The sequence below is a fragment of the Seriola dumerili genome, unplaced genomic scaffold, assembly GCF_002260705.1.
Source record: "Seriola dumerili isolate Sdu_G_001 unplaced genomic scaffold, Sdu_1.0 BDQW01000149.1, whole genome shotgun sequence".
Taxonomy (NCBI): Eukaryota; Metazoa; Chordata; class Actinopteri; order Carangiformes; family Carangidae; genus Seriola; species Seriola dumerili.
In genome coordinates this window covers 12,019,813-12,047,077 of record NW_019174404.1, presented here as the reverse complement: position 1 = coordinate 12,047,077, position 27,265 = coordinate 12,019,813, and the positions used below count along the sequence as shown (strand labels likewise).

Genomic DNA, 27,265 nt, shown 5'->3' with positions numbered 1-27,265 from the left:
CAGCTAGTGTTGTAGACACAGTAATAGTTTATCCACAGGTGACAACACATTTTTATGAGTGTTGACTTACCAACACAGTGCTATTAAGGTCATAGCAGCATGTTTGTGTTTTATGCATCTGCCATATGCTCACACCTCTGTGTCTACGTGTCTCTCGACCACACAAGTCCGGTTAAACCAGCTAGACAGCTGAGACACCAAGTCGCCAGAACCTGGGCTATATAATTCTAGTTAATGCACTCATACTGTTTGATTCTTACAAAGTATTGTCAGTTATAGTGCTGTAGTCCTCCTAACATTGGTTGTTTAGTATCCCAATTGGTTGTTGCATTTTATCCACAGTGCCACAGTATCAACCACTGTCTTCTACAGCAGCTTCTGTTGCTAAGTAAATTTCATTTTGGCAGAAAGGTTGTGTACTCATCAGACTTTGGAGTTGCCTTAGCTTGGGGTAGATGATATAAGGATCTATACCATGATTGAAATCTGAGATTTAGCCACATGGTTTATACTGTAATATTCGTCCCTTTAACATCTCTCAATTGGTTTTCCAGTAATCTTATTATACCACAACATATATCAGTATGCTGAAATAACACTTAACTATGATAAAGGATTTCAGCAACACTACCAAGTACTAGCTGCGACGCTGCCTTTTCCACTGTTACGTGCTGCTTATGTGTCAATTCTAACAAACCTCCTAGAGTCCCTGAACACGTTTGGCTTCATTGGCTTGTGTACATTTTTGCAGCTTGTGTTGGCATGTTACTTTTGAGCTGGGCGTGCTTCTATAGGCAGGAGAAATGGAGCGTGGAGGAGACTGAGATCCAACAGCATTAAAATGGACAGAGAAAGAAATGCTGTGTTGATGTTGCATAATGAGCTCTTTAGGGGATACAGCTTGACCTGAACACTGTTGTTGGTATTTCTTGGCATACTGTGTACACACTATGATGTGTAGTATAGGATGTGCCTGCTCAACACAGAAAAGCTCATATTCTCTGTCAGACAATCAGTCAAAACAATGTCTCGCTTAACTTCAGTAGGAGCTAAACTACAGGTGAAGTTTTTATTCTCTGTGGTGAAACCTGTGTAAAGAAGACGATATATATATATCAGCTGATGTTTAACAAATTTACCACTGTGCAGTTGACTTTTTAGGGTAGGACTAAGCATACTTAATAATTAGTCATCTGTCTATCACATATCTCTGAATCATTAACCACAAAATGATGGCTCTGATTGAGGCCAGCCCTAAACTAACTGAAGCTCTGTTCAGTTTTACAGTTCTTGCATTGATCCACACCCGTGTGACTGAAGTGTATTCACTCTCCGTCTGTGTACTGTCTGGACAGCATGAAGGACAGTGGGGTTCTGCCTGGCTCTGGCTTGTTTGCACAGGTGTTTCTGAATTATCTTTTGTCTGTAACGATCAGGTGTTCCCTATCTGCTGATTAGCTAATGAGTTGGTGTGGGGCTGTGTTACACAACAGCAGCCCTGCAACCACTTCTCGTTACATTGTTGCTGTGTTTGCTCTGGTTTCATTTGAATTGTCTCTTTGAGTCCAATATTTTAATTTTCCACCTTCAAGGAGTCATAATGTGTTGTTAAATTTGTCACAGGCTTGGCCTTAATAAAATAAATTAAGACTGCCACGGTTGTGCTACTGCTGTTGGAAAACAAATGGCCTAAAGTTGAGCCAGAGATTTCTGATAATTAGTTTGTTTCAAAATGTACTTTCACTCCCCTACGGCCCTTTTCTGCAATTACTATGCCTAGCCACATATTAAAGACTACTTTGTGTCTTAAGTTTTGTAACTTTAAAAGTTGCCTCTCACACACAGACAGTCTAAATCATAGCATCTCTTCTCTATCTCTTGAAGTGTTCCTACATTTGTGTGTGCATGTGTGTGCAAGTACTGACCCACATAAGTCTTATCACACTTGGAGAGCTGGTTTGACTACTTGTGAACTACTTGGCCAGTGCAGTCAGTCTTTCGGCTGCGGTAAACTTCAAACGAATGCTAATTTGGCATTTTCTCAGAGGCTGTCGAATGTGCTCAGCGAGACTGGAAGGCTGGCCAGAAGGAGATAGTTTGCAACTCATAGTAAAATAGATGACATCAGAAATAAATCGTGATGGTGTAATTCAAAACAAATACAACATAAACTCTGGCTGCACCAGAGTTGCAGCTATAAATAAAATAAAATCAGATCTGATGCTGTTTTATAACCAAAAAAGCAGAAAAGAAAACATATGTTTGTTTCCTGGAGCAGAACTATGAGAAGGGATAGAGAGATCCCTCTTCTCTATTGATAGACTGGGAGTATAAATGAGGAGGTTGATGACAGATTAATGACTTCCCAAAATGACTTAACCTTTTCTTATAAATACTCTCACATCCATCACCCAAGTAATTTATTTGAGGACACAATGAAATGCATTTGAAATGCGACATTATTGTGAATTCTCCAGTTTGCTTTGTATACTTGATATTTTTTGTTCCCACTGCATATGAGACTGGGTGTTTTGGATAACGGGGTCCGTCAAGCGCAGCCACAATTCAGGCTCATACATATGGTAATTGGAGGTTTTTGTACATTTGAGACTCCATCACCAGTGCTGCTTCCTACCTAGGCTGCCTGGTCAGTGAAATGGTGCATGTATAAGTACTGTCTATAACGTAGCAGGCCAATACATATGATAAACTTCCCCTTTTCAGCTTGCAAATAGGATGAGTGTGGTGTGAATAAACAGTAGGTAAAACAAAAACAATTCACCCAAAGTTCACACAAAATATGGAAATTCTTTGGGTTTGTTAAACAACTGCAAGCAACAGTGCTTTTGGGGGCAGTTATGGAGACAAGTTCTTACTTGAGCAAACTGTGGAGAATGAATTGATTTTTTTTGGGTGGGGGTGGGGTGTTGAAAACTCATACTGTTTGTGAGAACATGCTGATTTTGATTTTGTGAGAAGTATAATATACTGCTGGTTTTATGGTTGAGTTAGTCAGAGACAAAAAAGACAGCCATGACAGCTTAAACTCTGACATAGTGTTTTATTTAACTGTTAATAAAATTTCATTCACTAAGAATCAAGTTTATATTTAGCATTTGCACTTTTATATTGCAATGATGAATCACTGCAGTTGCTTCAAAGCATTAAAGGCAGTCAGATTTCAGGCAGAAACCACTCAATTTCAAATCATCACCTCTTAGCAGTTTTGGAAAAAAAGCTTTTCATGGATGATTGCTGAGGTTTACCATTTCTAAATGTGGTGAATGAATACCTGAGTGTGCAATAGCCCTGTTTGTGTCATAATTCTTGACCCATGGTTGTTCTCCTCTTTCCCTAGCTGGATCTCAGCCAGCCACTGGAGGAGCAGGGTCCCCTGGATGTCATCATCCACAAACTGACTGACCTCATCCTGGAGGCTGACCAGAATGATTCACAGGCCGTGCTGCTCGTCCAAAGAGTACAGGTATGTATCTTTATCTTCCATCCCTTCCCCGGATTATTCAAAAATGAGAAGGTCTAGGAATGTGGTAGTAATGAAAGTGATAATTTCCGCTTCTTGGAGCAGCCTCGGGGTTGTGCACATCATTTTGGAAACGTATGAAAAATATCTTTATTCACTTCTAGTACTTTTCTGACCATGTAATCAATTTGTTAGACTAGCTCCATGCCTTGTAGATTTAAATGTTAGAACATGGAAGTTGATGATTCTTGACCTTAGGAACAGTGTGTGTGATAAAATAATGGTTAGGGTTAGTACATGACTCAGTGATCATATGGCCCAGCAACTGTCTGCATGCATGATATGGAGAAGATTGAGCAATCTCTTAAAATACAGTTTTGAAATTGGAAAAAAAAATTAGAAATTCTGGCTGGTATTGTTTATAGTACAGTAGTGCCACTGCTATAGCAGTAAAGATTTATGGATCAGTTTTATGAGTGCAGTTAAATGTCCCAGTTCAAAAAATCAGAGTGTGTACAAGGAATCAAACCAAAAGGCCAAAGATCCCTGACTTGGTTACATTAAGGACATCATCAGCTATATTTGAGCATGTGGTGACGCATTAAAACCTGAGCGCTGTCACTGGAAGTTCATAAAGAGTTTTTCTCATTCTTCCTGAAGTGAGAAACATCTCACACTGACAGCAGGTCACAACTCAAGATGTGGCACTGGGAACACACTTCAAAAAAGGGGTGTGTGTATGTATGTGTCTGTGTATTTATTAATCTGGCAGTGCTGTGGATGGTGTGAAAATTAATTTTCGTCCACCAGCTCCCACTGCATTTCTCTCTCTCTCTCCCTGTCTCTGAATGACTCAGAGGAGCTGTAATCCTGATTGGCATCACGCAATTCTGTCAACATGTTCCTGACTGCTCAATTAGGAAGGACAAACAGGATGTCAGTGTGGAGCAATCACTTAAACTGCAGAGCCTGGTCAATATTAACACATAGCTGCATTTGCACACGTTTATGGTAGACTATTAAGTAAGCCATTTTGAAGCAAATGCACAAACCTATTTTTTTTTTTTTTTAAAGCACTGTGACAAAAAACACTCTAGATAACCTCACAGGGTAAAGTACAGGTCCACTACCCAGCTTCTGAAAACAGCAGCAATGGTGGTCGTTTACAGATATAACAGTGAAGGTTTTTCCACTAATCTCCAAGAAGTCACATGCTAATATAAATATGAACCTTTTTTTTTTTTTTTTTTTTTTTTTTTTTTTACAGTAGTTGTTACAAAAACACCACTGCACATTTCCAGTTCCATATTTTTCAGTTACTGCTGAGAAGACAGATGATAAGCACCAGAGATCATTGGTTTAACCATCAACAAGCAGCATCATAAATAACGCTCATTAGAAGTAAACTTTGACCCCTGCATCCACAGCCTCACCTAATACAAGCACACAAAGGGACTGACAAAGATAATTATTTGAAAAGGAAAAGAAATTCATCAAGTAAAAATGCCAAACATTTTCTTTGTCCAGAGCTTTTCTCTGTTTATATCATTATAAATGTTGTGTTTTCGTTTTTTTGTTTTTGTTGGTCAAAACAAACTAATTGAAGAAGTCACCTTGGTTGTGATGGTCATTTTTTACTACTCTTACTATACTCACATTTTAAAGGCCAAACATTTACTGAATTAATCAAGTAATCGAAAGGTAATATGAAAATAATAATTTGTTGCAGTCCAAATTAAAAGACACTGTCGTTTAGAACATTGGTAACTTTTCTACTAGCTGCTTCACCTATTGTTCAGGTCATGTTTATTAATAGAGTTCATTTTGTTGATCTCTAAGTTGACCTCTTATTCTGTCAGTTTTCTAAAACAAATAAGGTTCAATGTGTTCACCTCCTTTTTTCTACTTACCTCCTTCAGCTCTTTTTATGAGATCCCCAGGCACCAATTGTGTCCTGATCATAACTAAGGATCTCCTCCCAGTCAGGTTGTGTACAGTACATCTCAAAAAGATGTCTTTCTTTTAGCTACTAGCGAAAGACTGTAACCATAGATAAAGCATTGATCAAATATAAGCTGCTAAGCAAAAGCTCAGTTTTGTGGCTTAGTCTTCTTCAGTTCTGGCCATTCACCTGAACACAACTGTCATGTGTGATTACATTTCTGTTGGAAATATAAGCGTTGGCGCATTTCTAATATCCCATAGCTGTGATCATAAATAACCTTTAGTGTCGTGGAGGGAATAAGCCTTCCTCTCTAAAATAGCTCTATATTCAAAACAAAATGTCAGGCTGGGATGCACTCGGGTGATTAAGTGTCCTGAGGTGTGAGCCGTGTGCACAGCAGACCTGGAACAAATATCATTTACATGATTTTTCCCCAGGCTTCATGATTATGGGTGCAATGATGATCCATTCTTTTTTTAATTAATCACTAGTAGCAATCTGTATAGGAGGCTGAGATTTAAGGATCTAAATCAGTTTCCCAACCTTTGTATATTTTGTTAACATCTTTGACATAGTCAGTTACGTGAAAATTGAAATGAATGAAATAGAAAAATACCAATATTAATTTTGTTTGGAAGGTGATTGCATCTGTTAACAATTATAAACACGTGGAAGTAGGTTTTTGTTTACTTTGCTGCCCATTATGCGAAGATTGTTACATGAAATAGGGCTTCTCTGTGATCGACAGCTCAGGAGATTCGAGCTGATGTGGTCAATCAAACCCATCTGGTTGTGGTTAGTGTAAGTGCTAAAAGTTATTTTCCACTTCAGGTTTGATGCCCGTGGCATCACAGACATGGCTTCCAACCAGTGGCACAGATTAGATCCTCTACTGACCATATTTTCTCAGAAACTGCTTTTCCCTGTGGAAACAGATCTGCCCTGAAAAATGAGCAGAAAATGTGCAGCCCTTACACCCACGCTCTTTCACCCACGCTGACATACGTCTGGCTCTTCTTCTCTCTTAACACCTGCTCGCCAGTGTTCGTCTCTATCTCACCTCCCCCTTCTGTCTGTGTTTAACTGCATTTCTTCTTCTGAGATGCAGAAATCAGCAAGTGAAAGTCCTTATCAGCAGTGTAGTCCTCTAGACTCCTGGAAGATTAGTTTGGATTTATTTTTTGGCGGCAGTATGTTTGACTTACATAACCACTCAACTGGCTTTGATCAGCGTTGCCCATTAGATCCCGGCAAATCCTACAGATGGGTCCTCCATGTCTAGGCAAAGGCATTTGTTTACATGCTGTGTGCGTCAGTATGTGTATGTATAATGAGAGTCAGTTCACAAATGGGTGTTTTTTTCCCACTGTATGTGTGTGTTTGATGTCTGACATTGCGGCGTGTGTTTAATTTCATGCGAACACGTATGACAGTGGAGCTGTGGTGTTTTTAAAGAGCTGTGATGTGAGCAGGCAGGCTGTTTGTGTAATATGCAGGCCGGCCAGCTCCACCTGACAGCATTTGTGAGTCAGTAAAAATTGCTCGGAAGGAACGGTTGGCAGAGAAATTCACAGAGCAGAGATGGAAATGTGGAGAGTATGGAGAGCTGCAGAGGGAGGTGGTGTGGGGACAGAGCCAGAGGAGAGCCGGCAAGAGAGGAGAAGGGAAGAGAAGGGGAGTGCAGTTATGTAAAACGGCAAACCTCAGGCTGACCCAACAGCCGGCCATACAGAGATGTAGTGATGTAACCTACACAGACCCGCTGGCATACATCTCATGCTCTCTAGCTCTCTCTCACACACACACACACACACACACACACACACACACACACACACACACACACACACACACACACACAGACACACACAGACACAGGGTGAGGCATGTTGACCCTTTAACTTAGTGTTTGTATTCGTAATTTACTCACTGCACTATGTTTGTTTAACATACCTAATCTGTAGGTATATGTTTTTGTGTGTCATGTGTCATGTGTCATGGCAGATGGTTTCACATGGTATGCAGCCTCAGTCTGTTGTTTGCCTTTTTGCACACTTGGGAATAATCTACAGTATGTTCTAGTAACACACGCTCTCTCACACACACACACACACACACACACACACATATATATAAATGCACACACAGGGTTGTAACTAAAGATTATTTCCAGTATTGATTAATCTGTCAATAATTTTTTTGATGATTTGATTTCAAAGTGGATAAAAATGCCCATTATAATATTCTAGAGCCAGAGGAAATGTCTTGACTGTTGTGATTTTTTTATGTGAACATGAATTATATAAAAAGTAAATAAAGTTATTAAAATGTTTGTGTCTCTGTGTTTCAGGACTATATTGATGCCCACCCTGAGACTATCGTTCTGGACCCCCTTCCAGCCATCCGAACTCTGCTGGACCGCTGCAAGTCCTACCAGCTCATCCACAGGATAGAGAGTTGTATGCAAGGTAAGACATCCAGGTAACATGGCTCAGTCAGACTAATGTTTCTAAAAGGGAAATTCCAGACCAAATCACAATGGAAATTATGCAATGACTGATTAGTGCAAATTTGTGTTTGTTGTTTTTTACGCAAAGGTCAAATTTGGTGAAATGTGAGAACACATTCAAATTACTGACCTATGACCAATGCTGAACTTGAGGGAATTAAGAGAACTAAATATCAAAAACAGGGGAAGCTGTTGCACCACCCAATTGTATGTTCCCCTGCTCTGCCGAAGTATAAAGTGCTCTACAGAGGAGATGCTGCATTGTCTTCCGCCAGTACATTCTCTTGAAAATAACCAGTTTAAATAACTGTCCGGTTAGAGTAGTCATTATGTCACAAGCAGCGAAGTGCAAATTTATTTGGCTGTCATTTTGCAGTGTAACCAGGCTTGTACTCTGTGAATAGTACACAGTACACAGTGTGTCATGGGTTCAAATCAGATCAACACCATGAGTGTCTCTGTTCCCCTCCAAGCCCTCAATATTATAAAAAGGCAGAAGTTGTTTAAAATAATCAAAGAACTGTTGATTCGGTGGAGACAGCCTTCTACCTTATTTAATGTGTCTAATGTTATCAAGAGGATGGAGTTGTGTTAACTGAGGGACCTCTGTCTTTCCTCTTTACTTCCAGAGGCGACACGTGGGTAACATATGACCGCCCTGTCGCCTCTCACTTGAATTATGTTGCATGATGCTTCCGAGCAGATGTTTAATTCTTGCCGGCAGAGTGCTATGCTGATATCATAATTCCTCGCTTCCCTTTCACGCGACAAAAGAACTTCTCTGTGTCCCCCTGTCTGAACCCAGTATGAACTTGGCTCGGTGCGTTTGTCACTGATGGATAAGAACTTGCCTTCAAGTCAGTCCAGCAACACGTTCTGCTGTCACTGAGCTCATAAAGTAATCAACAGGCAACGAGTTTTTGGCTAAAGGCGGAGAAACGCAGTGACGACACGAGCACATTCCCTGCCCACACACTGTAAACACACCTGTGACTCATCCACATTTCCTTTACCCCCATACATGGCAGGGAACATAAACCTTTTAAGTACTTCTTCACTGAGTGTCTGTGACTCCGTGAGGGGCTGCAGTCTGGTGTCAGAGCAACGGATCAGAGGCGTTTCAGCATGTCGGCAGTGTCAGTGGTGTCTTAAAATAGAACCACGAGAAGACGTCTTTTTATCCAAACAGACACGATGGCTGTTACGTAACAAAGAGTATAAGCTGCATTGCTCTGTCTCACTATGCGTATTTGGTTTGAAGAGGAGGGTGGCTCACTTGCTGCATTTATTGGAAGCTCTTTTTTCCCTCCCCACTCTCCTTCCATTAATGCAAGTGGTGCTCTCTGCTCACACTTAGGCTTGCATACCAAACCTGCTTGACAATTGTAGTCAGTTTAGACACGAGACATAGAGTGTAAGCCTTTATAATCCTAGACCATAGCACCATGATTATAGAAAAAACTGCATGTGACCACAGTTGAATGTACTTTCCTCTGTCAGCAAAAAAAAAAAAATGAGTACAAAGAACTGGGTTAAGATTAGAGTAAAATAAAGGATAGTGTGAGAGTGTGGAAAGTCTACCTTGTTTTCTTAGGCACAGGCACTTCCTCCTCCTTATCAGCAGAGGCCATGGAGTCCTGGAGCAGCTGCCAAGGCAACCCGGCACTAAAAGGCCATGGAGAGCCTGCCGTGCTTCACAATCTGCATGACTCAGAATAGTACTGTATAGGAGGAAACACTTGAGGTGTGCTGGTGCTTTCTCTGGAAAAGTGAACGTTATTTTATCACTTGAGTGGTCTCTCAGTGTTAACAGGCCTCAGTCATGGTACATTTAGCTGCTGTGCTCTGAATTGTTTAAATTAATATAAATGCAAGTACAAGAGTTAGCTCATCTTAATGTTCTGTTTAAAAGAAAACAGCCAGACAAGGGCCACATGTGCACTAATGGATCAGTGTCACTGGTTCATAGTTCTGCTCATTGGAACTTTGGCGCTGCTCTGTTGTCCAACTTGGTTTTGTGTTTCCTAATGTGAGCCAGAGCTAGGTAACTGTTTATGTTACTTAGTGGAATCCACTGGTTCCCGTGTATACATGAGTTTTGATATCTTGGACTGTTTTTATAGATAGAAACCGTCGTCAAGTCAACTCTTCTATAAAAGCCTCTCTGTGTCTTAAGCTTAGTCCTCTTCAGCTCAAGATAAAAGAATTCTCCTCAATACAAGCGCATTCCCGCAATCAAACAGAAACCTTCTTGCAGTATTTGTATATTAAGCAGATCCCTGCGCTAGCATTAATCCACACCTCTGCAAAGACAGAGCAAGTGTCCCATTTATGAAAGGGATCAATATTTAATCATAGTTGCAGCATGAGAAAGACAAACACTGCGAGACACTTTAAGACCCAAACACTCATCCAAGTCCAGTGAGCCAAGGGGAAGACAGGATTTCCCAGTTTGGGTAAAAGATTTTCTGCCTGTCAGCTACGACTGTACTTTATCACAATCGTCAGATGATGGATATCTCATCAAAAGAGTATGGGATTTACCTTTTGTGGGAAAACAATCTAATTTTTCTTTTCAAAATAAATGACCAATAATTGTAATTGGAGCATAATCCTCTTAGAGCGCGATATTGAGAATTGCAATACTCCCAGGGCATAGCCGTGTTTGGAGTTCAATTTAAAATATTGAAAATCCTGCTGCTTTGCCTCGGAGGGATGCAGCGAGAGAGGATGCTTGGGTTCCTAGGAAACAAGCTCTAAATAGCAACAGGAGAGTCCAGCCTTCCACCTAAACAGCAACGCACTTTATCAAGCTTAATGTAACTTGGCTCTCTGTTGTTCTCTGCAACTAATGCCTCAAACCAGGGGAAGATATCATCTGAATCTTAGGTGTTATAACAGGCCTGTTGAGGAATTTCTTCTTTCTTCATTCTCAGGCAAACCAGTCGTTACCTGTAAGATTGGAGCTTTTTTCGCATGCATGAATATGATGTAACAACATGGACAGATGAGGACATGCAGTGGATGTCCCGATGAGATAAAAGAAGGAGAAAAACAAAAAAAATCAGCGTAACCGGATAATGAAGCATCTCATCGCGGAGCCCCATAAACATCGTCCTCGGCTCCGCTGGGTCTGCTGCAAGCATGCACTGTTTAGACAGAGCCAGAGATTGATCCCCCCCACCCTCGCCTCCACCTCCTTATCCCCAAAACGTCAACCAAAGCCAAGCATGCACGCTATTGCAAACTTGGCCACACGCTTTTATCCACCATTCCCTAGTCTCTTTATTATAAATCCTTACTTTGGAGCTTCAAATGTTTTCCGTTTGACAAGGTTTTGATCTTTTGATGATTTTTGTTTGACAATATTTAGCACCATCAGTCTTTGGGAACTTAGTGATGTAATGGGGATATTTTCCCTGCCAGACTGTTTTCTGAAATACATTATGCTGCTATTCCTGTCCTGATAAAATAACATCAGTATGATGAACGTAGTTGTAGCAGAGATGACCGATGGGTAACCCTCCAGGCTTCCCGCTCCCAAAAGTGACTGGTTTCAGAGCCAACACTGGAATAGACCCAGCTGTACAGGGAAAGGTTATAGAACACAGACCAAGTATCTGCCTGTGAGAGAGAATAGGACTATTCTGTCACTTTGTCTGTCACGTAACTGCAAAAATAGAATATGAACCATGCTTGATCAGTTTTGCCGTGCTTCAGTGATGTGGATTCACTCCTTTTAGCAAAGACAAGACTGTTCCTATTAGGAAATTAGTTTTGTACTTAATGGTGAAAGCACATGTTCGGCTGCAGTGGAGCAATCCTTGAGGCAATTTAATGTTGTTTTTTTTTTGTTGTTTTTTTTTTTGTTGTTTTTTTTTTCAAGGACACGGACAAGGACAAGGTGGATACTTAAAGGATTATTCCAGGTTATTATGTCTAAGGTCTTATTTTCATAGCTGTGGGCATCATTTCTATCTTATCTATATGGAGACATGGCAACTTCGGAACAACAAAGTCAGATGATCAGACGGGTCAACAAGCCAGTGGTTGAGCTAGATTATCTAAACAACTTTATCTATAGGTAAATGTTAGTAATCACTCACTCACTCACTCACTCACTCACTCACTCACTCACTCACTCACTCACTTACTTCAACGTTGAACCTGGATGTTGATCTGAATGTACAGTTTGATAAGATGTGAGACTACTTTAGAAATTCCTTGCCAAAGATCCCCATAGAAACAAATTTACATATATTTCTAAATACCATTCAACATACACAGTGAAATAAAATGAAAAGAATGAAATATGATATATAATAAAAAAAAATTATTTAATATTTCTTGATTAATCTATTAATTAATTTGTCATAAAATTGTGAGAAATGCTCATTCTCTTTTCCCAGAGCCCAGTGTCACATCTTCAAATTGCTTGTTTTATCCCTCCAACAGCCCAAAACTCAAAGATACCCCAAACAATAGAATACCTGAAAGATATTCAGTTTGGTATCATAGAGGACTAAGAAAACCAGCAAATATTCACATTTTATAAAGTTGCATCCTATGAATCTTTGGCACTTATGCATAAAAATGACTTAACTATTAATCAAATAACTAAATAGTTCACTTTCTATTAAATAAAACAGTAATTTGTTATTATTAGCAATAGGGGTGATGGCCAAAGCTACAAAAATAAGCTTGAATTATCCTTTAATGATACGTCTCCCTTGTCACTACATATGGTGCAGTCCTATTACAGTAACAAAGGACTCTTAATGTATATGCTGCCTTATCTCCTCACACAGCTGCAGCCTGTTTTTGCTGATTTTCCTGGAACCTGGTCTACGGCTAGATGTCACTGAAGTAGTTTCTGTGACAACTTTTTGCCCATGCATCCCCGTTCTTGGTGGGTTTTCTTCCAAACTTACTGCGTGTACCTGCACTTATCTGGCTGCTGTGGGAGCTGTTTAAGTCAATGGGGCCCCCCGTGTATACCGAGAGCTCAACACTCAGCACTGGAGTTAATGTAGGCAAATGAGATTCCCCTGACCTCAGCACTGGCGGGAGCGGAGAGCCCTGCCACTGCTGAGGCCCACAGCACACAAAGGCCGACGTGTTTCTATTGTGTTTTTGTCATTAGCAATTTGCCAGCTCTTGGTTTGGCCCCCTCACTGGTTTCCTGTGGTGATATCTCCAACCAGCTGCCTTATCACCCCCGTGTACCCACTGTAGAGGGGAAATTACTGAAGGGAGCACATTAATATTGATGTGTCCTGGGGCCTAATATAGTGAAGTATGAAAGAGTTGCAGGATGTTTGTTATTTTCAGTCTTATCGAAACTAACCGACGTGCCGCTACAGGATGTGATGTAAAAACATGATGTAATCGAACCTGATGTAAACACGTGACATGAGTCTTGGTGTTGGTAGGTGACACAGAGGTTGTAGTTTGTCCTGGTTTCGGTTATCTTTAATGAAGGTATGGACCAGTTCACTCTGTAATTGGACCTGTTTTGTTTCCTGTTGATGAGCGCTCAGTCATGCCTGTCAGTCAGCCTCTCAGTCAGGCGACATATGTGACTTTGAAATGTCCTCTGCTGGTTTGACTTGTCTATAGTTCCTCATGAGATTGCGTGTCTTCCTTTATTTCTGCATTTTACTGTGCGTGTGTTTGTGTTTGTGTGTGTGTAGTTCGGGAGGAGCAGACGGGCCTGGCAGCTTTCTGCTTTATTTATTTGAACAGGAGTCATTTAACCCTCAGGGCCTCAGATGGCCTCCGCTGTGTTTGTTGTCTAAACCTGTCACAAGGATGGAATATAAATATAACTTTTTGGCCCAATTAGGTTGAATAAGGTGTGTGTGTGTTAGGGTCCTTTGGAATCTGCTCCTCATGTCAAACAGGTCTTAAGCATTTTTGCTCTGACTACAACAGGGTGCCTAAGTAGGCTATGGATGAGAGCAGAAAGAATCGCTTCAAGCGCTGCTTTTTTCAAGGGAGAGCTAAAAAAATCTGTGCATGTTACTTTAGCTATTTTTGACACATGAGACAGTGTATATATAACATGAAATCACTATCCACCAGAGCTGTTTAACGGAGAGCAAATTTTGTACATGGATCCTATTACAGATTGTGAACTTGTAGTTGGTAGTACTTTGTTAAATGATGGAAATGTGTTTCAAGGGTGTGAACCAAAGCCAAAACTATTAGTTGAAAATGAATTGGTCGAACAAAACATGTAATTTGAAGATACTGCTTTAGGCTCTGGGAAATGGTGATGGACTTAAGTATGTGACGCTTATTCTCCATCATTATTCTTACTGTTGAACATGTTGGAGTATTTTCTCTCCATCTCTTAACTCTACCAATCACCAATCACAATTGTTCTTTTACTTCTCTTTTTATTAGATGAGAGGATTTGCTCTCCTCCATTCATGGTCTTGAACACTGAGTGCAGCCCAGATGTGCTGGAGCAGATCAGGAGGCAAGGACTCACATTCCCCTTCAGTAAGTACCTCTGCTTCAGTCATATTATAGATAATGAGGACTCATTACAGATTGTTTAGGCTTCATATTGTGCTGTTAAACACTAGTTGTACCAATTAATTTTGGCATCTAAATACTCTTTAGTTTTTGACCAGTTGCAGTTTGATACCACTTTTAAGAAAAGGACTTAGTGGAAGATGTTTTTTTAATTAGTTTTTCCTCGCCTTTATTTCTTCCTCAGTTTGCAAAACACGAGTGGCTCATGGAACCAACTCCCATGAGGTAAGAGGCCACAGGGCTCAGAGGTCACTCACACCCTCTACAGTTTGCTTTGTGTAAGCAGTAACACCCCTGTCCTGTCACAGGATTGTCATTTAACTCAAGTCCAAACAACAAAATCAGATAAAGTGCTGTACCTCATTTATCTCTGGGTGTCAGCTGAAATCAATACCCCTGTCAGGCTGGACAAATAGTCTTCATTCCTCCACACTCACAGCATTGAACCAAGTTGGGTTTTAACTAGACTTTTGTCTTTTTTCATTTACTGTGTCTTTCTGTCCACAGATGGCCATTATCTTCAGTGAAGAGGACCTGAAAGACGTGAAGCCCCCATGTGTGATCCAGAGCTTCATCAACCACAACGCAGTGCTCTACAAGGTGTTTGTGGTGGGAGACTCCTACACCGTGGTGGAGAGACCTTCACTGAAGAACTTCCCTGCTGGACCAGCAGGTGAGGAGACAGGAGACAGACAGGCAGAGAAAGAGACGGGCGGGGAAGTCCAAGGGCTGCTAACAGCCACACTGGCCAGACTGCACAAGTTGCACGGCTTCTCCGAATTACCCAATAAAAGATCTCATAAAATGGCTTTATAGTCCCTGTGATTGGACCTATTCACCCTTTTAAGGGGTGCAGCAGACTGCAATTGAGTTTTGCCCTGTTGGTACATGCTGTTGAAAATAAACAAGAGGCTCGGTGCTTTTCTCCATAAACATGTCAGCCTTGCCTGCGATGAGACTTTGAATACAGGGTTGTCCCCTGATACAAATGACTCCAGTATTTGCATGTGATACAGTAGAGGCCCTCATGCAAAGCAGTTTCACCATCAGTGTAGTAGTCTGCTTTGTGTAACAGTGCAGAGAGAACAGTTGCTTTCAGCCTGGAATGCTGAGTGGTACGGCAGAAAAGCTCGGCCCTTGTCAAACACATAAAGCAACATACCACAGCTTCACATCTGCACAGCGTTCGGGTCATTGTGCTCTGCAGACTGACGCCATACATTCTGTCTTGTATCCGGAAAGTGGAGGAAAGGGCTGGGTGAATGAGTGAGTACGACAGTGAAGAGAGGTAGGGGTTAGTGTTTGGAAAGAACTTAAAAATAAGAGTGTGAGAGAGGGTCTGTCCCATTCAGCCTCTCTTCTTGTGCTTTCATCAGAGATAAACTGGTGTTTTGTTCATTCAGCCAGGGGATGAAAGACTCCATCTGCCTAACACTTCATTACCACGACCCTCTACGAGCTGAGGGGCATATTTATTTGGACAGTGATGGAATTTATTTGTTCCCTCCACTCCACAGCCCTCTTCCTCCCCTCTACCGCTGCGTAATGTTAATCATTACAACGATAACAAAGAAAAAGGGAGGGCAATAAATTTAGCAATCCGTCCTGTCACATTTATGACAATCCCTCGCCCAAGGCAAACAAGTTATGTCTTTTTTTGTTCTGAGGTGATCACTCAGCACGATACATTCATGACTCAAAGGTTTAAAGGTTCAGAGACTTCACACCAGGGTGGTTTAGTATTAGGTTTCTGTTTCTTTACACCAGGTGTTGAAATTAATAAATAAAGACATTAATTTGGCCTAATTGCACAAAGTAACCTGTTGAGCTTTGCTGCCACCTAGTGTCTCAGATGGAAACTACAAACAGATGACTATTGAGAAATCGTGCGTATTCAAAGTTGCTGTAAATTTCTGCCTCACCCTTATTGCTCCGTTTCCTTTTCAGACAGGAAAGCCATTTTCTTCAATAGCCACAATGTTTCCAAGCCAGAGTCGTCCTCGGACTTGACCTCGGTACGTCCAAAATGCCATTGATGTAATCCCATGTGATTGTATAACGCATTTGGTTGCGGATGTTGATATTTTTATTTCTTTATTTCAGAGAGAGAACGTAGAGGGAGTGTCTCAGCCACCCAGTGATGATGTCATCAGAGAGTTGTCCCGGTCCTTGCGAGAAGCGCTGGGCGTGTCCCTGTTTGGCATCGATGTCATCATCAACAACCAAACAGGCCAACATGCCGTCATCGACATCAATGCATTCCCTGGTAGGTGCAGCCTCTCTTTGTATTTGATTAAGTCATCTTGTTCATATTAAGTGGAATATAAGCGTGAGGTTTGACAGAGACTTGTTTCTACGATGACCTGCGTCTCAGGTGTCGCTCTGTCAGGTGCCGCTGTCTAAAAACTGAGAGTCGTAGTGATGTCATTTTCTTTTGTGCAGCCAGTTGTATTGAAATAAATTCCTCCTCTGTAATCCTGACCTGTTTTCTCCGTCAGCTCAAAACATGCACTAGGTTTCAGTCACTCTGTTAACATGGATAGCGATCTGCCAGTTACCCATTATTCTATTAATATTAATATTAATATTTATATTAACGTGTTGGGCATTTGTGTAACTTAATTAACACGTATTCCAGTTTTAATTTAATTGCATTATTCATAAAGAATTTCAGACATATTAACCATAATTATACCATGATTACTGTTGTTTTGCATAAATATAAATTAATCTTAATTTGCTTGACAATGCATGAAGTCTCACTGCTATCTACTCTATTACTGTCGTCATAAGTGCTCCTTACTATAATGAATTGTTCATCCAACTATTTAAGTGAAACAACATGGAAGCCTTAAAAAGAGAGTATACAAAAGTGTAGCCAGCGAAGGTTATGGTGGCAATTTGGTCTTTTCACTCTACCTTAAGAGTGTGGCAGTTTGGAACAGTTAAAAACGCTTCAGACACTGACGTGGAGGAACAGTACGTCTTACAAACTTGAGGTTTGAGGTTGGTAACTGGATGTAAACTCTGATATTGTTAACATACTGTTTGGTGGACAGGAGACATCCTCAGTCATTTATCAGGCTGTGTTTGATATGATATAAATGGAGCACTTCTATAAGGAAACCCATGTAAACAGTCTTTATTGTTATACTGTTCAGTCAGTAGTTCTCAGTTTGTCTAAATGTATGTGTTTCGAGGTTATGAGGGCGTCCCGGAGTTTTTCAATGACCTCCTGAACCACATCAGCAGCGTGCTTCAGAGCCACAACCCCGACTTCACCCCCCCCAGCGAGCAGCCCAAAGGCCTGCCAGTGAGCACCACGGTACCTAACGCCGTCCCGCCGGCCCCCGGCTGCTGCAGCATGCTGGGTAAAGATGCCAGCGGCAGCCCCTGGATCGTAGAGGGCGACGGAGGCCTGAAGGGTCCGCGTCAGAGACTGGGCTGCAACTCGGCCATGTCCCCCAACTTCCAGCAGCACTGTGTCTCCACAATAGCTACCAAGGCTTCCTCCCAGTGACTGATCCCCTGCCCCACACTCCGTTTGACCCCTGAACAAAAAACGGATGACAATGGTGACAATAATAATGAATAATAATCATAATAATTATGATGTTAATGATGATAATATATCTAATCAAAAAACAAACCTTTTCCTATATAGTTATTGAAAATGATGGTGATTGGGTGTAAGCTTTTTTCTCTCTGCCTTTTTGTATTTTTCGTTTTGTCTAATGAGACTTAACAGTACTGTAATGTGAACTTTTGGGAACTTTTTGCCTAATAGCTGATTTTATTTTTCTCTCTCGTGTGACTTCTCTGTAATGAAAGGGTCCAGATGAGGTAGCTAATACGAATGGCCGAATCAGGGCTGGAGAAAGTTGTGCCACTAAATGTGCAATGTATGATCCCTTCTATGTCACACGCACTCACATACACACACAGGTACGCTTACATTGCGACGGACCGTGCCAGTGATGTGTGTTTGTGTTCTGGTCAACACCACTGACTCCTCTGCACAGAGTGAGGGGGAGAAGGGGTGACTAGCGTTTGAACACTACTCTACAGATCCTGAGCTGCTATGTGACTGTGGCCAACCAACTGAGTCTGAACATACATGACAAGATAGTTTTGGGATTTGTTAGACTGAACAAACAGGTAAGCCGTTTACATTTCAGAGTGCCATCACATTTACTTTCAGTGTAGGAAGGACACCTTCAGAAAACATTATTTTGAAAAGGCTAAAAAGACGAAAAGTGAATCTCCATTACCACGTGACCAAGTTTTTTTTCTATGATTGTTGTTGCATCAATGTTTATAGGTCTTTGAGTGTTTCACTGTAAGTCAGATCCCGGATGTTGGGTGTTTAACAAGCAAACAAACAAACAAACCATGTCCTTGTTTTGAGTCCCAGTTTGAGTCGCTCCACTTCAGGAAGACGAGGATCACATTCCTTTTTGTGTTTTGTGAATGTTTTCAGAGAATTCCATGATTTCTTCCGAATTCCAGTGGGATCTTGGAGAGATTTCTCACATCACTTCATGGTTTTGCCGTCTCCTTAACCTGACTCTCCACATGTCTTCAGCGCTTTTATCTGTAATGTGAAGCCAACTACTCACCTGAGGCCTACTTGACCTATCAACAGACTTGGGGCTGCTGTCACTTTTCATTGAATTGTTGATTAGAAAATCAATTATTCCGCTAAAATTGATGTAAAAATGTCTGTGTGAATACCCGCCTAATCTGGGTGTTATTATAATGCTACCATTTTCAAGATGAATGAATTTCAGCTTTATTGTCTTGATCTAATTACACTCTATAACTGCACCTCTAACAAAATGCAGTTTAATGAATCCCTCAGTCCACATTTTCTTCAAGCTTCATACTCCGACCCGCCTTCTGTTCCAGCTGCTGTATTTGTGTCACGTATTAAAATCATTTGGAAGGGGAGTAGTGGGAGGAGGTCCAGCTCTTGTTCCCAGTGTTCACTGTGAGATTTTTTTTACCTTGATTTTGTTAATATCTTTGTCCTTACATCTACTAAGAGCAACTTTATTTTATTGAGATTTTATGGGGGGAAAATGTTTTATATAAATGAAATGAAAGCACGTGATGTTATTGAACAAAACAGTGTGGACATTTACTAGAAGAATAGTAAAATGCAGGATGCGGTTGTCAAAGGGACAGAAGAGCTCGTGGTTGATGCTGTTGTCTCCCTCTAGCATCTAGTGGGAACGAGCACCGACCTGCAGCGAATACAGATTATTGCATTCCCCTGACCTTCTCTTGTCCCAGAGAGCTCCTCCTAGCTCTTTTATTTCTTCCCATCAGTAACCGAGAGAAGTGACTGTCCTCTCACTTGTGATCTTAAATAATAAGTGTCACTGCAGCCATCTCACCAGCATCTCTCTGGGACAAAAGAATACCAGTGACATTCTGGAAATTGGTTTTCACTAGACACGTCATATTGTGAGATACGGTTAGTATCCCAATATTGTTTCCCACGATTTGAGTGTATACTGAAGCAACAGTAAATTCAAAATGTTAAGGTAAAGCAGCAGGTTCAGGGGAAACTTTCACATGCTTTGCCCCTGATCTAGGTGTTTCCTCACCAAGAAATAGGGGCAAAGTTGAGGGTGCGTTCCTGTTTAGGTTGGAAAGGCTGATATCTGTGTACATCACTATACTGTGTCCTATCTCGTGTTCCTAATTGTGCTTCTAAATGAGAAATAAATGGTTAATCGTATCTTTGATCATTTCCGCAACCCAGACAGTGTCATCCTACTCCCAGCTTCCACCTGAATGTTTACTTCCTGGGTGTCTTGTACAGTACGTGTATATATGCCTCGGCTTACATCCGTACAGTATGTTGTTTTGTATCAGTTCTGTAATTGAGAGGAATCCACAATTTTGTGACCTTTTTTAATTAAATGGCCAAACCAACAGGGCGAAATAAACATAAGAAACCTCATCTGGCTCTATTTTATTCAGTTCTGCGTTCTTCATCGATAATCTGAGTAAATGCTATTTTGTCCACTGAATTCTTTGAACATAGTGAGATGTAACATCCTGTCATACGTAGCCAAGTTACACCGCATTTCAGTGACATTCTCCACATGTAGCTGGGTCTTTATAAATTCTATATTACCAAAATCATAAGGTAGCTCTAAATACTTTAATTTCTTTCAATAAAAAAATCCTTCATAAAGTGCAAAGAGAAGACTGCAAAACAAAGAGCTGCAATTCTCCACCCAGCCTCCAGATGTTTATTGCTTAAGCATTTATGAATCAAACATTTCATAGAATTGGAGACAGTAAAAAAGACAGACGTTTATAAACTCCCAAATAGGCCAATTGACACTATACAAAATGGTTTTGTATTAAAATAAAAATATATCTTTTCATAATCTTAGTCTTCTGTACATGTAAAAAAACAAAAAAAACAAAGATAACAACACAAAGATATATTTACAAGAACACCAGACAAAAGACAGTTTAAAGGTTTCTAATGCTACTTTCAGTTCCCTGCGAGGCCTATGTGCTTCTGGGATGTTTATTTTTTTAACATGTTACTGAGGTTGTAGATGATTTGCTGTCGGGTTTGCCAATAGTCCAAGGATGGTGGAGAGACAGTGAAGCTTCTCCTTGACGTGCTCTGGCAACTTTTCGTTCTCCTTATACCTGTGTAGAAGGCAGACATTTCTGAGTTTCAGGTGGAGCAGTCACACCTACAGCTCTGCGAACATTTATTTACATTTAGTTTGACAAAGGCTTGTTCAAAAGACATTCATTATGACATAATAGGCTGTGCCCCAGCTGCTGCTGTCTTGATAATAAAACTGATAAACACACAAGCCCATAAAGTGACAGAACACATTTCCAACACGTTTCGTACCTGGTGATCTTCCCCTCTGGAGACGTGTAGGTAATACATGAAACTCCAGCCTGAACCACCAGCTGAGACCCGTCGTTGAACTGCACCCACACCTCGCCACTCGTCAGCTACATAAACAAATCAGATCCACTCTTTAAAATCACAAAGACGATTCCTTTGCTGATTACAGAATATATGGTTAATTCATTTACCAATTACCTGGGAGGCCCATCCAACGTTGGGCACAAATATTGACTTGACCACTTTTCCAGTGCTTTGTATCAGGTCCTGTCGCACCGGGGAGCTTTTCTTACTCAGGCTTGCTGTGGTGAAATCAGACCCGTCGTAGGAGATCATCTGAAAATACAATTTTAAAACAGTCAAAGACAAAAATCAGTCTACCTGTGAAAGCCTCTAAGCCACCTGTTCATCCATCCTGCAGTGTAAGGTTGTGAGACACTCACTGAAGGAGCGATCTGTGGAGGTTGAGGTGGTGAAGCTGTATCAGGGGGCACCGGGTGGGAGGGCAGGGACAATGTGCACGGGGAGTCTGCGTTGGCAGGTCTCCTGGGAGGAATAATATATAGAAAACAAACATTAGCCTCACAAGATCAGAAAAACATGGAGCATGCGATTGACAGAAGTTTCCTCTCACCTGCCAATAGTGATGGGGAAGAAGGGGACGTTCTTGGTGCTGCGCTGCTCTTCTGCTGTGATGGCGGCCTCTAGTGACAGACACATGTTGTGGCCCTCATCAGACAGCTCCACATACAGCCTGCTCTCTGGGCTCAGGCCGCTCAGCCCCACCTCCCCCTTCACTGTGTATGACTTCCCGCTCTTCTCCACCACTCGCACCAGCTCTGACGTCTTGTGGGTCTTTGCTCCTACAAGCAACGTGTTTATGAAGCATTATACATTAACACAGTGCTTCTTCCCCCTTAGTAGGATCACATGTTTCAACATACATATTAACTCACCGTCATAAAAGCAAACCTCCAGGTCTGCATTGGGAGCGTTCTCCATTAGCATAACCTTAGCATTCTTGGTGTAAAGGGTCACTTTAGGCGTCTTGGATTTCACAAGCTGCACAAACTTGGAGGCGTATTGGTATTTCTTCCAGTATTTTTCTGTGAAAGAAAAAAAGATCTCCATTAAGATCATTTCTAATTTTACACCAGCTGATTTCATTGAATATGAAGCGTCCATAAGAATACCTGGAAGGTCCTCGTAGCTACAGATGAGAATATCTTCTGGAGGAGCGGGAGGGCAGTCCAGCACAGGAAAACCCTTTCCATTATTAGGCTGGTATATTGTCACCTACAGGAAATGATGATGATGATAATAATAATAATAATAATAAGCTATCATTTACAAGAGTAATAATTATTAAAATACAGATTGCATTATGCCAAAAAGCTTGTGTGGTATCAAGTTATACTACCCCCTGCAGGTAAGAGTCATTGAGTAATATTCAGAGAGCTACACATTGAGCTCACCATTGAACCATCACAGGAAATCCGAAGGACTTCTTTGACTCTCTCTTGACCACCCTGGCATTTCAACAACTCCATACACACGTCACCTGTGTCCAGGATGCTCACCTGCATGAAAGACAAGAAAAATAAAACTACATATCTACAAATTTCTCAGCTTCTCACAGGAGTGAACATCAACAGATGATAAAAATACATGAGCAGTATCTTACAACAGCATTTTTGGTCTTTTGTCTGATAGGCTTCAGTCTGGAAGCGCACAGAGGCGGGACTACGTCTCTCAGCGTTTTCTTCTCCTTGTCTGTACTGGGTTTGGCTGAAGGGAGCTTTAACTCTCTGCCGTGAGGAGGCTGGAACTCTGCTCCAGGTACATTCTCCCTGTATGAGTCAGGGTTGGAGGAAAGCTGGTGGTGCAGGTGTTGCTGGTTGTGATTCACACTTCGCCCCATGGGCTTGTCTGTCCAGGAATTGTGAACCCCTAGAGGTACTCTGCTGCTGTGGAAGCTGCTGCTGCTGCTGTGTGTGCTGCCGTCTGCAGGCCTCTGTCCAGAACCTGAGAAAGAAACAAAAACATTTGTAAAGACTTGGTTTAGCTGATGGTTTTAATGATGTTTAGAGAGTTTCAAGATTCATTTATAATTTTTAAACCCTGTTGGGTTCAAAGGGGTGGCTGGACAAGTCCCTATATCGGTAATAACCAAGGAAGATTTAATTCACATGCACTGATAATCAAAAAGCAAAAAAGATCTAATTTACCATCATTATGGAGCCAGTTCGTGACTGCCTCCAGGTCATGAAATTGCAGGTTTGGTGTATGTGCCGTCTGTGTGGATAATGAATACCCAGAACTGAAAAACAGTTACGTGAAATCTGTTAGTGTCAGGTTAAGTGTGAAAAATGATTAGAAATGAATATAGAAGCTCCTTACTTTGCTAACTGCTTGACTGGAGGAGATGGGAGCCTTCCATTCTCTGGAAATGGGTGTTGAGTGAAGGGCATGGAGAAGACTGGTCTTCCTACATTAGTCAAAGTCTCCTCTGAGTGGCTTCTCTCCAGCTCGTGACTTGACCCCTGGCCTGATGCACAAGAGCTGGAGCGATCTGACGAGTGAGCCCTCCTCAGGTATCGAGAATTAGGCTGTCCGCTCTCTCCACCATGAACCACCCTGCTCCTGCCCTCTCTGTAAAATCTGTCTTGCAGGTGCTGATTTTGCCACTGGTCTCCATCCTCAAAACAGGCGCTGTTGGGTTGGCGTGGAAGACATGGAACGGGCATCATGCGATTAGGCAGGGCAGAGCCAATCATGTGCCTGGTTCTCCTCTGGAGGCGGGTGCTGCTGCTGGCTGAGGTGGAGGAGTTGCAGGCTGTGGAGATGGTGGCGATGCCGCTGTCCATGGATCCTTCATCCCCCAGCCCCAGCTCCTTGGTCCTGACCAGCAGGCTGTGGGTCATGAACGGGTGGTCCAGCACTGCAGAGAGGCTGGGCCGCTGGGAAGGGTCCCTTTGCAGCAGCTGATGGATCAGGTCCTGAGCCTCTAGAGAAACATGACGAGGCATCTCATATTCCCCAAGAACCACTTTAGACAATGTGTGTTTGACTGTGTCTGTGTCAAATGGAGGGCGCCCCATCAGGAAGGCATAGAACATGCACCCCAGTGACCAGACGTCTGATTCCAGACCATGAGCGCTGCGAGTGGCCACCTCCGGGGAGATGTAGTTGGGTGTTCCACACATGGTGAAGTGCTTTTCATTCGGGAGTTTCAGCTGAGTTGCCAGTCCAAAGTCTGCTATTTTAATGTTCATGTTGCTGGTCAGCAAAAGGTTGGACAAGGTCAGATCTCGATGCAAGATGCCATGAGTATGTAAATACAGCATTCCTTTCACTATTTGATGCATGAAATGTCTTGCTGTGGAACAAAAACAAAAAATTTAGAGAGAGGCAGTTCTCAAAAATGACAAACAATTTACTGCAACATAATTCATGATTCATTTTTTTAAGTGAAATTATTCAGACCTTCGTCCTCAGAAAAAGGCATCTTCCGCTCTTTAAGGTAACGGGTCATCTCTCCATTGTGGCACATCTCCAACACCAAGTACACATAGTTGCTGTCCTCAAAGTAGTTGTAGAGCTTAAATACAGACATGATATATAACACAGTATTTATTATCATCACATTACTAAAGTCATATCGATAACCAACCCTACAATTAAAAAGATGAAGCTGAAAAAATGAAGAGTGGGACTATAACACTGAACAAAATACAATAGATAACCATGACAACAATAACACAAAACCTTATACAGACTCAGACACTGACGACATAGACTAGAAATGTAATATTTCTTTATGCTCCAAAAAACAAATTTGAATTCCTACAATTAGTGCTGTTTGCCTTTTCCTGCAAATCAAATCTTGAAGTGAGGTCTGTTTTTATAGTACATTTTACAGAGAAAATATATGCTTAAAATTAAATAATATTATTATTCTAAACTAAAAGAGAGCAAATACATGAGTGCCACAGTAGACTTTATGTACTGTAATAATAACCTACAGTAAAATGAAATTTGTTGTGTCCAGCAAATGTTACCTCAAGTATTGAAGGATGTTTCAATCTGCAGTGAATCTCCACCTCGTTTGTCACACGCTGGACCATACCAGCTTTGTGCATTGCTTTTTTGTCAATCTGCAGACAGGAACAAAAGAGATAATTACACACCTGCCACTCATATCATCAACACGTAATGTGGCACAGTGCTTCTGCATGGTGGTTGGTCATATGGCTAATAGTCAATCTGTCACCCACAAAGACACTTAACTGTTCAGAGCTTGTTTGTGGGGAGTTGAGGGACCACAAGATTCCCATGGGAGGCAACTAAGGTCTAATAACCCAAGAGATCCAGTTCACACTTCAACTGTCAGTCCCTATTAGTATCCCCATTACAGGTAAAGCATGTTATAATTACCTCTTATTACTAACAAAGACATAAATGATGGGTGAGGGATTCTTACCGTTTTGATTGCAACCTCCAGACCAGTCTTCACTGACTTTGCCCGGTAAACACATGCAAAGGAGCCTTTACCAAGGAGGGTGAGGACCTTAAAATCCTAGATAAGAAGAAAGAAAAGGAAAAATCGAGTTTTACCAGAGATAAATTGTATTTATAGAGAAATATAACTACGGTTTCAGGTTAGAGAATAATTCTGCTTGATCCCAGGACAGACAGGATCTTTAAAAAGCATGATACCTCGATCCTGAGCTCCTGAGTATAAGACAAACATTTCTCCTCATCTCTGCTGGCTTGTATGTCAGCAGAAAGATTTTGGAAGAAATGTTGAACAAGATGATCAAACATCGTCCCTCTAGCCTGCGACATGCTGGATGTGCAATGAAACAGACAATCCTGCCACTAACGACCTCACACAGGAGAAATCCTCCCACAACAAACGTTAACTGTCAAACAAGCCACCAACACCTGACGCTGTCATATGGCCAACCAAAACCTTTAATTATCCCGGCTGTGCTCCCGCTAAGGACCACTTGTCGCCGTATCCAAGCAGCATGTTGGGTTACCAAACTGACGCACTGAGGAGAAACAACAGTTTGCCCCGAGAGAGCCGAGGTAAGGTTACACGCCCAGGCACCGAGACTGCTGATAACATTGCCAACACTGACAGTCATAATAATGAAGATAATAGCAAATGTTTAAGTATAAAACGACCGCTTTCAAGACATATGAAACAACAAACCAGATGAAACTTAAATTAATGTAACACTAACGTTATTGGCTAATTAAATTTAGTACTGTACAGTATTAGCGGACAGTTTAAATGTTGATACATTTCAGTTAAATGTATCAAACTTTAAACTTTATTATGTACCAACAAACACCGTTTAACTCGCCGGTAACCGGCCAATTTCACCGCAAGCGTTAACGTCAAATATACATTGATCAGCCTCAGTTAGCTAACCCGTTTGAAGTTAGCTTGTGGGCGTTAGCCAAACAAAAGAACTCACCTCAATTTTGTCTCCGATCGAAACACTCATCGTGCCTGTTTTCGCCTTGCAGGCGCATGCAGGTTTGTTAAAATGTCCTTCGATCGGCAGAGTGCATCGATAGTCGGTACAGGAGTTCTCAGAGGGCAAATAAATGTTTTGGTGTTCCCCTCCAAAACTTTGCCATTTCTTCCATTTTGAATATATGCGCCCGTTACTCCTCTGCCTACGTCATCCCGGCTACGTCACATGACAACAGTCAGGATTTACCACGCCCCCTTTAAGGGTCCACACTTGCAGTCGCTGGTGGTTGGACTAATATTTTTATCATTTATAAAAGTGTGCTCATACTTAAAGTTTCATACCTGTCGTCTTAGTTTAGTAAGTTTGGACGTTTCAGTTTGTAAAGTCAGTAAAGTGGATG

The 27,265-nt window shown here is 41.5% G+C and overlaps 2 protein-coding genes across 3 annotated transcripts in view; one reads left to right on the top strand and one right to left on the bottom strand.

The window, feature by feature from the left end:
* itpk1 (inositol-tetrakisphosphate 1-kinase) overlaps nucleotides 1-20,224 on the top strand; it is a 30,095-nt gene extending 9,871 nt beyond the window's left edge. The window contains exons 4-12 of one of the 2 annotated variants that reach the window (XR_002665278.1): nucleotides 3,359-3,484; nucleotides 7,777-7,894; nucleotides 14,344-14,442; nucleotides 14,663-14,703; nucleotides 14,986-15,151; nucleotides 16,426-16,493; nucleotides 16,582-16,744; nucleotides 17,679-18,636; nucleotides 18,959-20,224. Coding sequence is in view for 1 of the 2 variants with exons in the window: in XM_022750723.1 (XP_022606444.1) it covers nucleotides 3,359-3,484; nucleotides 7,777-7,894; nucleotides 14,344-14,442; nucleotides 14,663-14,703; nucleotides 14,986-15,151; nucleotides 16,426-16,493; nucleotides 16,582-16,744; nucleotides 17,679-17,998 (1,101 nt within the window). In the remaining variant the exon portion in view is untranslated. Of the gene's footprint in view, nucleotides 1-3,358; nucleotides 3,485-7,776; nucleotides 7,895-14,343; nucleotides 14,443-14,662; nucleotides 14,704-14,985; nucleotides 15,152-16,425; nucleotides 16,494-16,581; nucleotides 16,745-17,678 lie in introns of both variants that reach the window. The other variant, XM_022750723.1, reaches the window with a different exon arrangement.
* A 513-nt stretch (nucleotides 20,225-20,737) lies between these two features.
* On the bottom strand, nucleotides 20,738-27,025 carry plk4 (polo like kinase 4). Its single transcript, XM_022750267.1, has 15 exons — nucleotides 26,863-27,025; nucleotides 25,857-25,952; nucleotides 25,435-25,530; nucleotides 24,860-24,974; nucleotides 23,774-24,752; nucleotides 23,602-23,693; nucleotides 23,058-23,398; nucleotides 22,849-22,953; nucleotides 22,567-22,669; nucleotides 22,330-22,479; nucleotides 22,008-22,236; nucleotides 21,817-21,919; nucleotides 21,572-21,709; nucleotides 21,374-21,480; nucleotides 20,738-21,159 (listed from the first exon to the last, which is right to left on the bottom strand). Exons 1-15 carry the CDS (start codon nucleotides 26,890-26,892, stop codon nucleotides 21,048-21,050), a joined length of 2,796 nt encoding a protein of 931 aa, XP_022605988.1. The 5' UTR covers nucleotides 26,893-27,025; the 3' UTR covers nucleotides 20,738-21,047.
* Nucleotides 27,026-27,265: the final 240 nt, after the last annotated feature.

Excerpts from the sequence above, each read along its gene's own strand:
- plk4 (XM_022750267.1), bottom strand. The coding sequence starts at position 26,892 with ATGAGTGTTTCGATCGGAGACAAAATTGAG. Across the intron at positions 24,975-25,434 it reads AACATCCTTCAATACTTGAG|CTCTACAACTACTTTGAGGA; the intron begins GTAACATTTGCT and ends TCTGTATTTAAG. Across the intron at positions 24,753-24,859 it reads GCCTTTTTCTGAGGACGAAG|CAAGACATTTCATGCATCAA; the intron begins GTCTGAATAATT and ends TTTGTTCCACAG.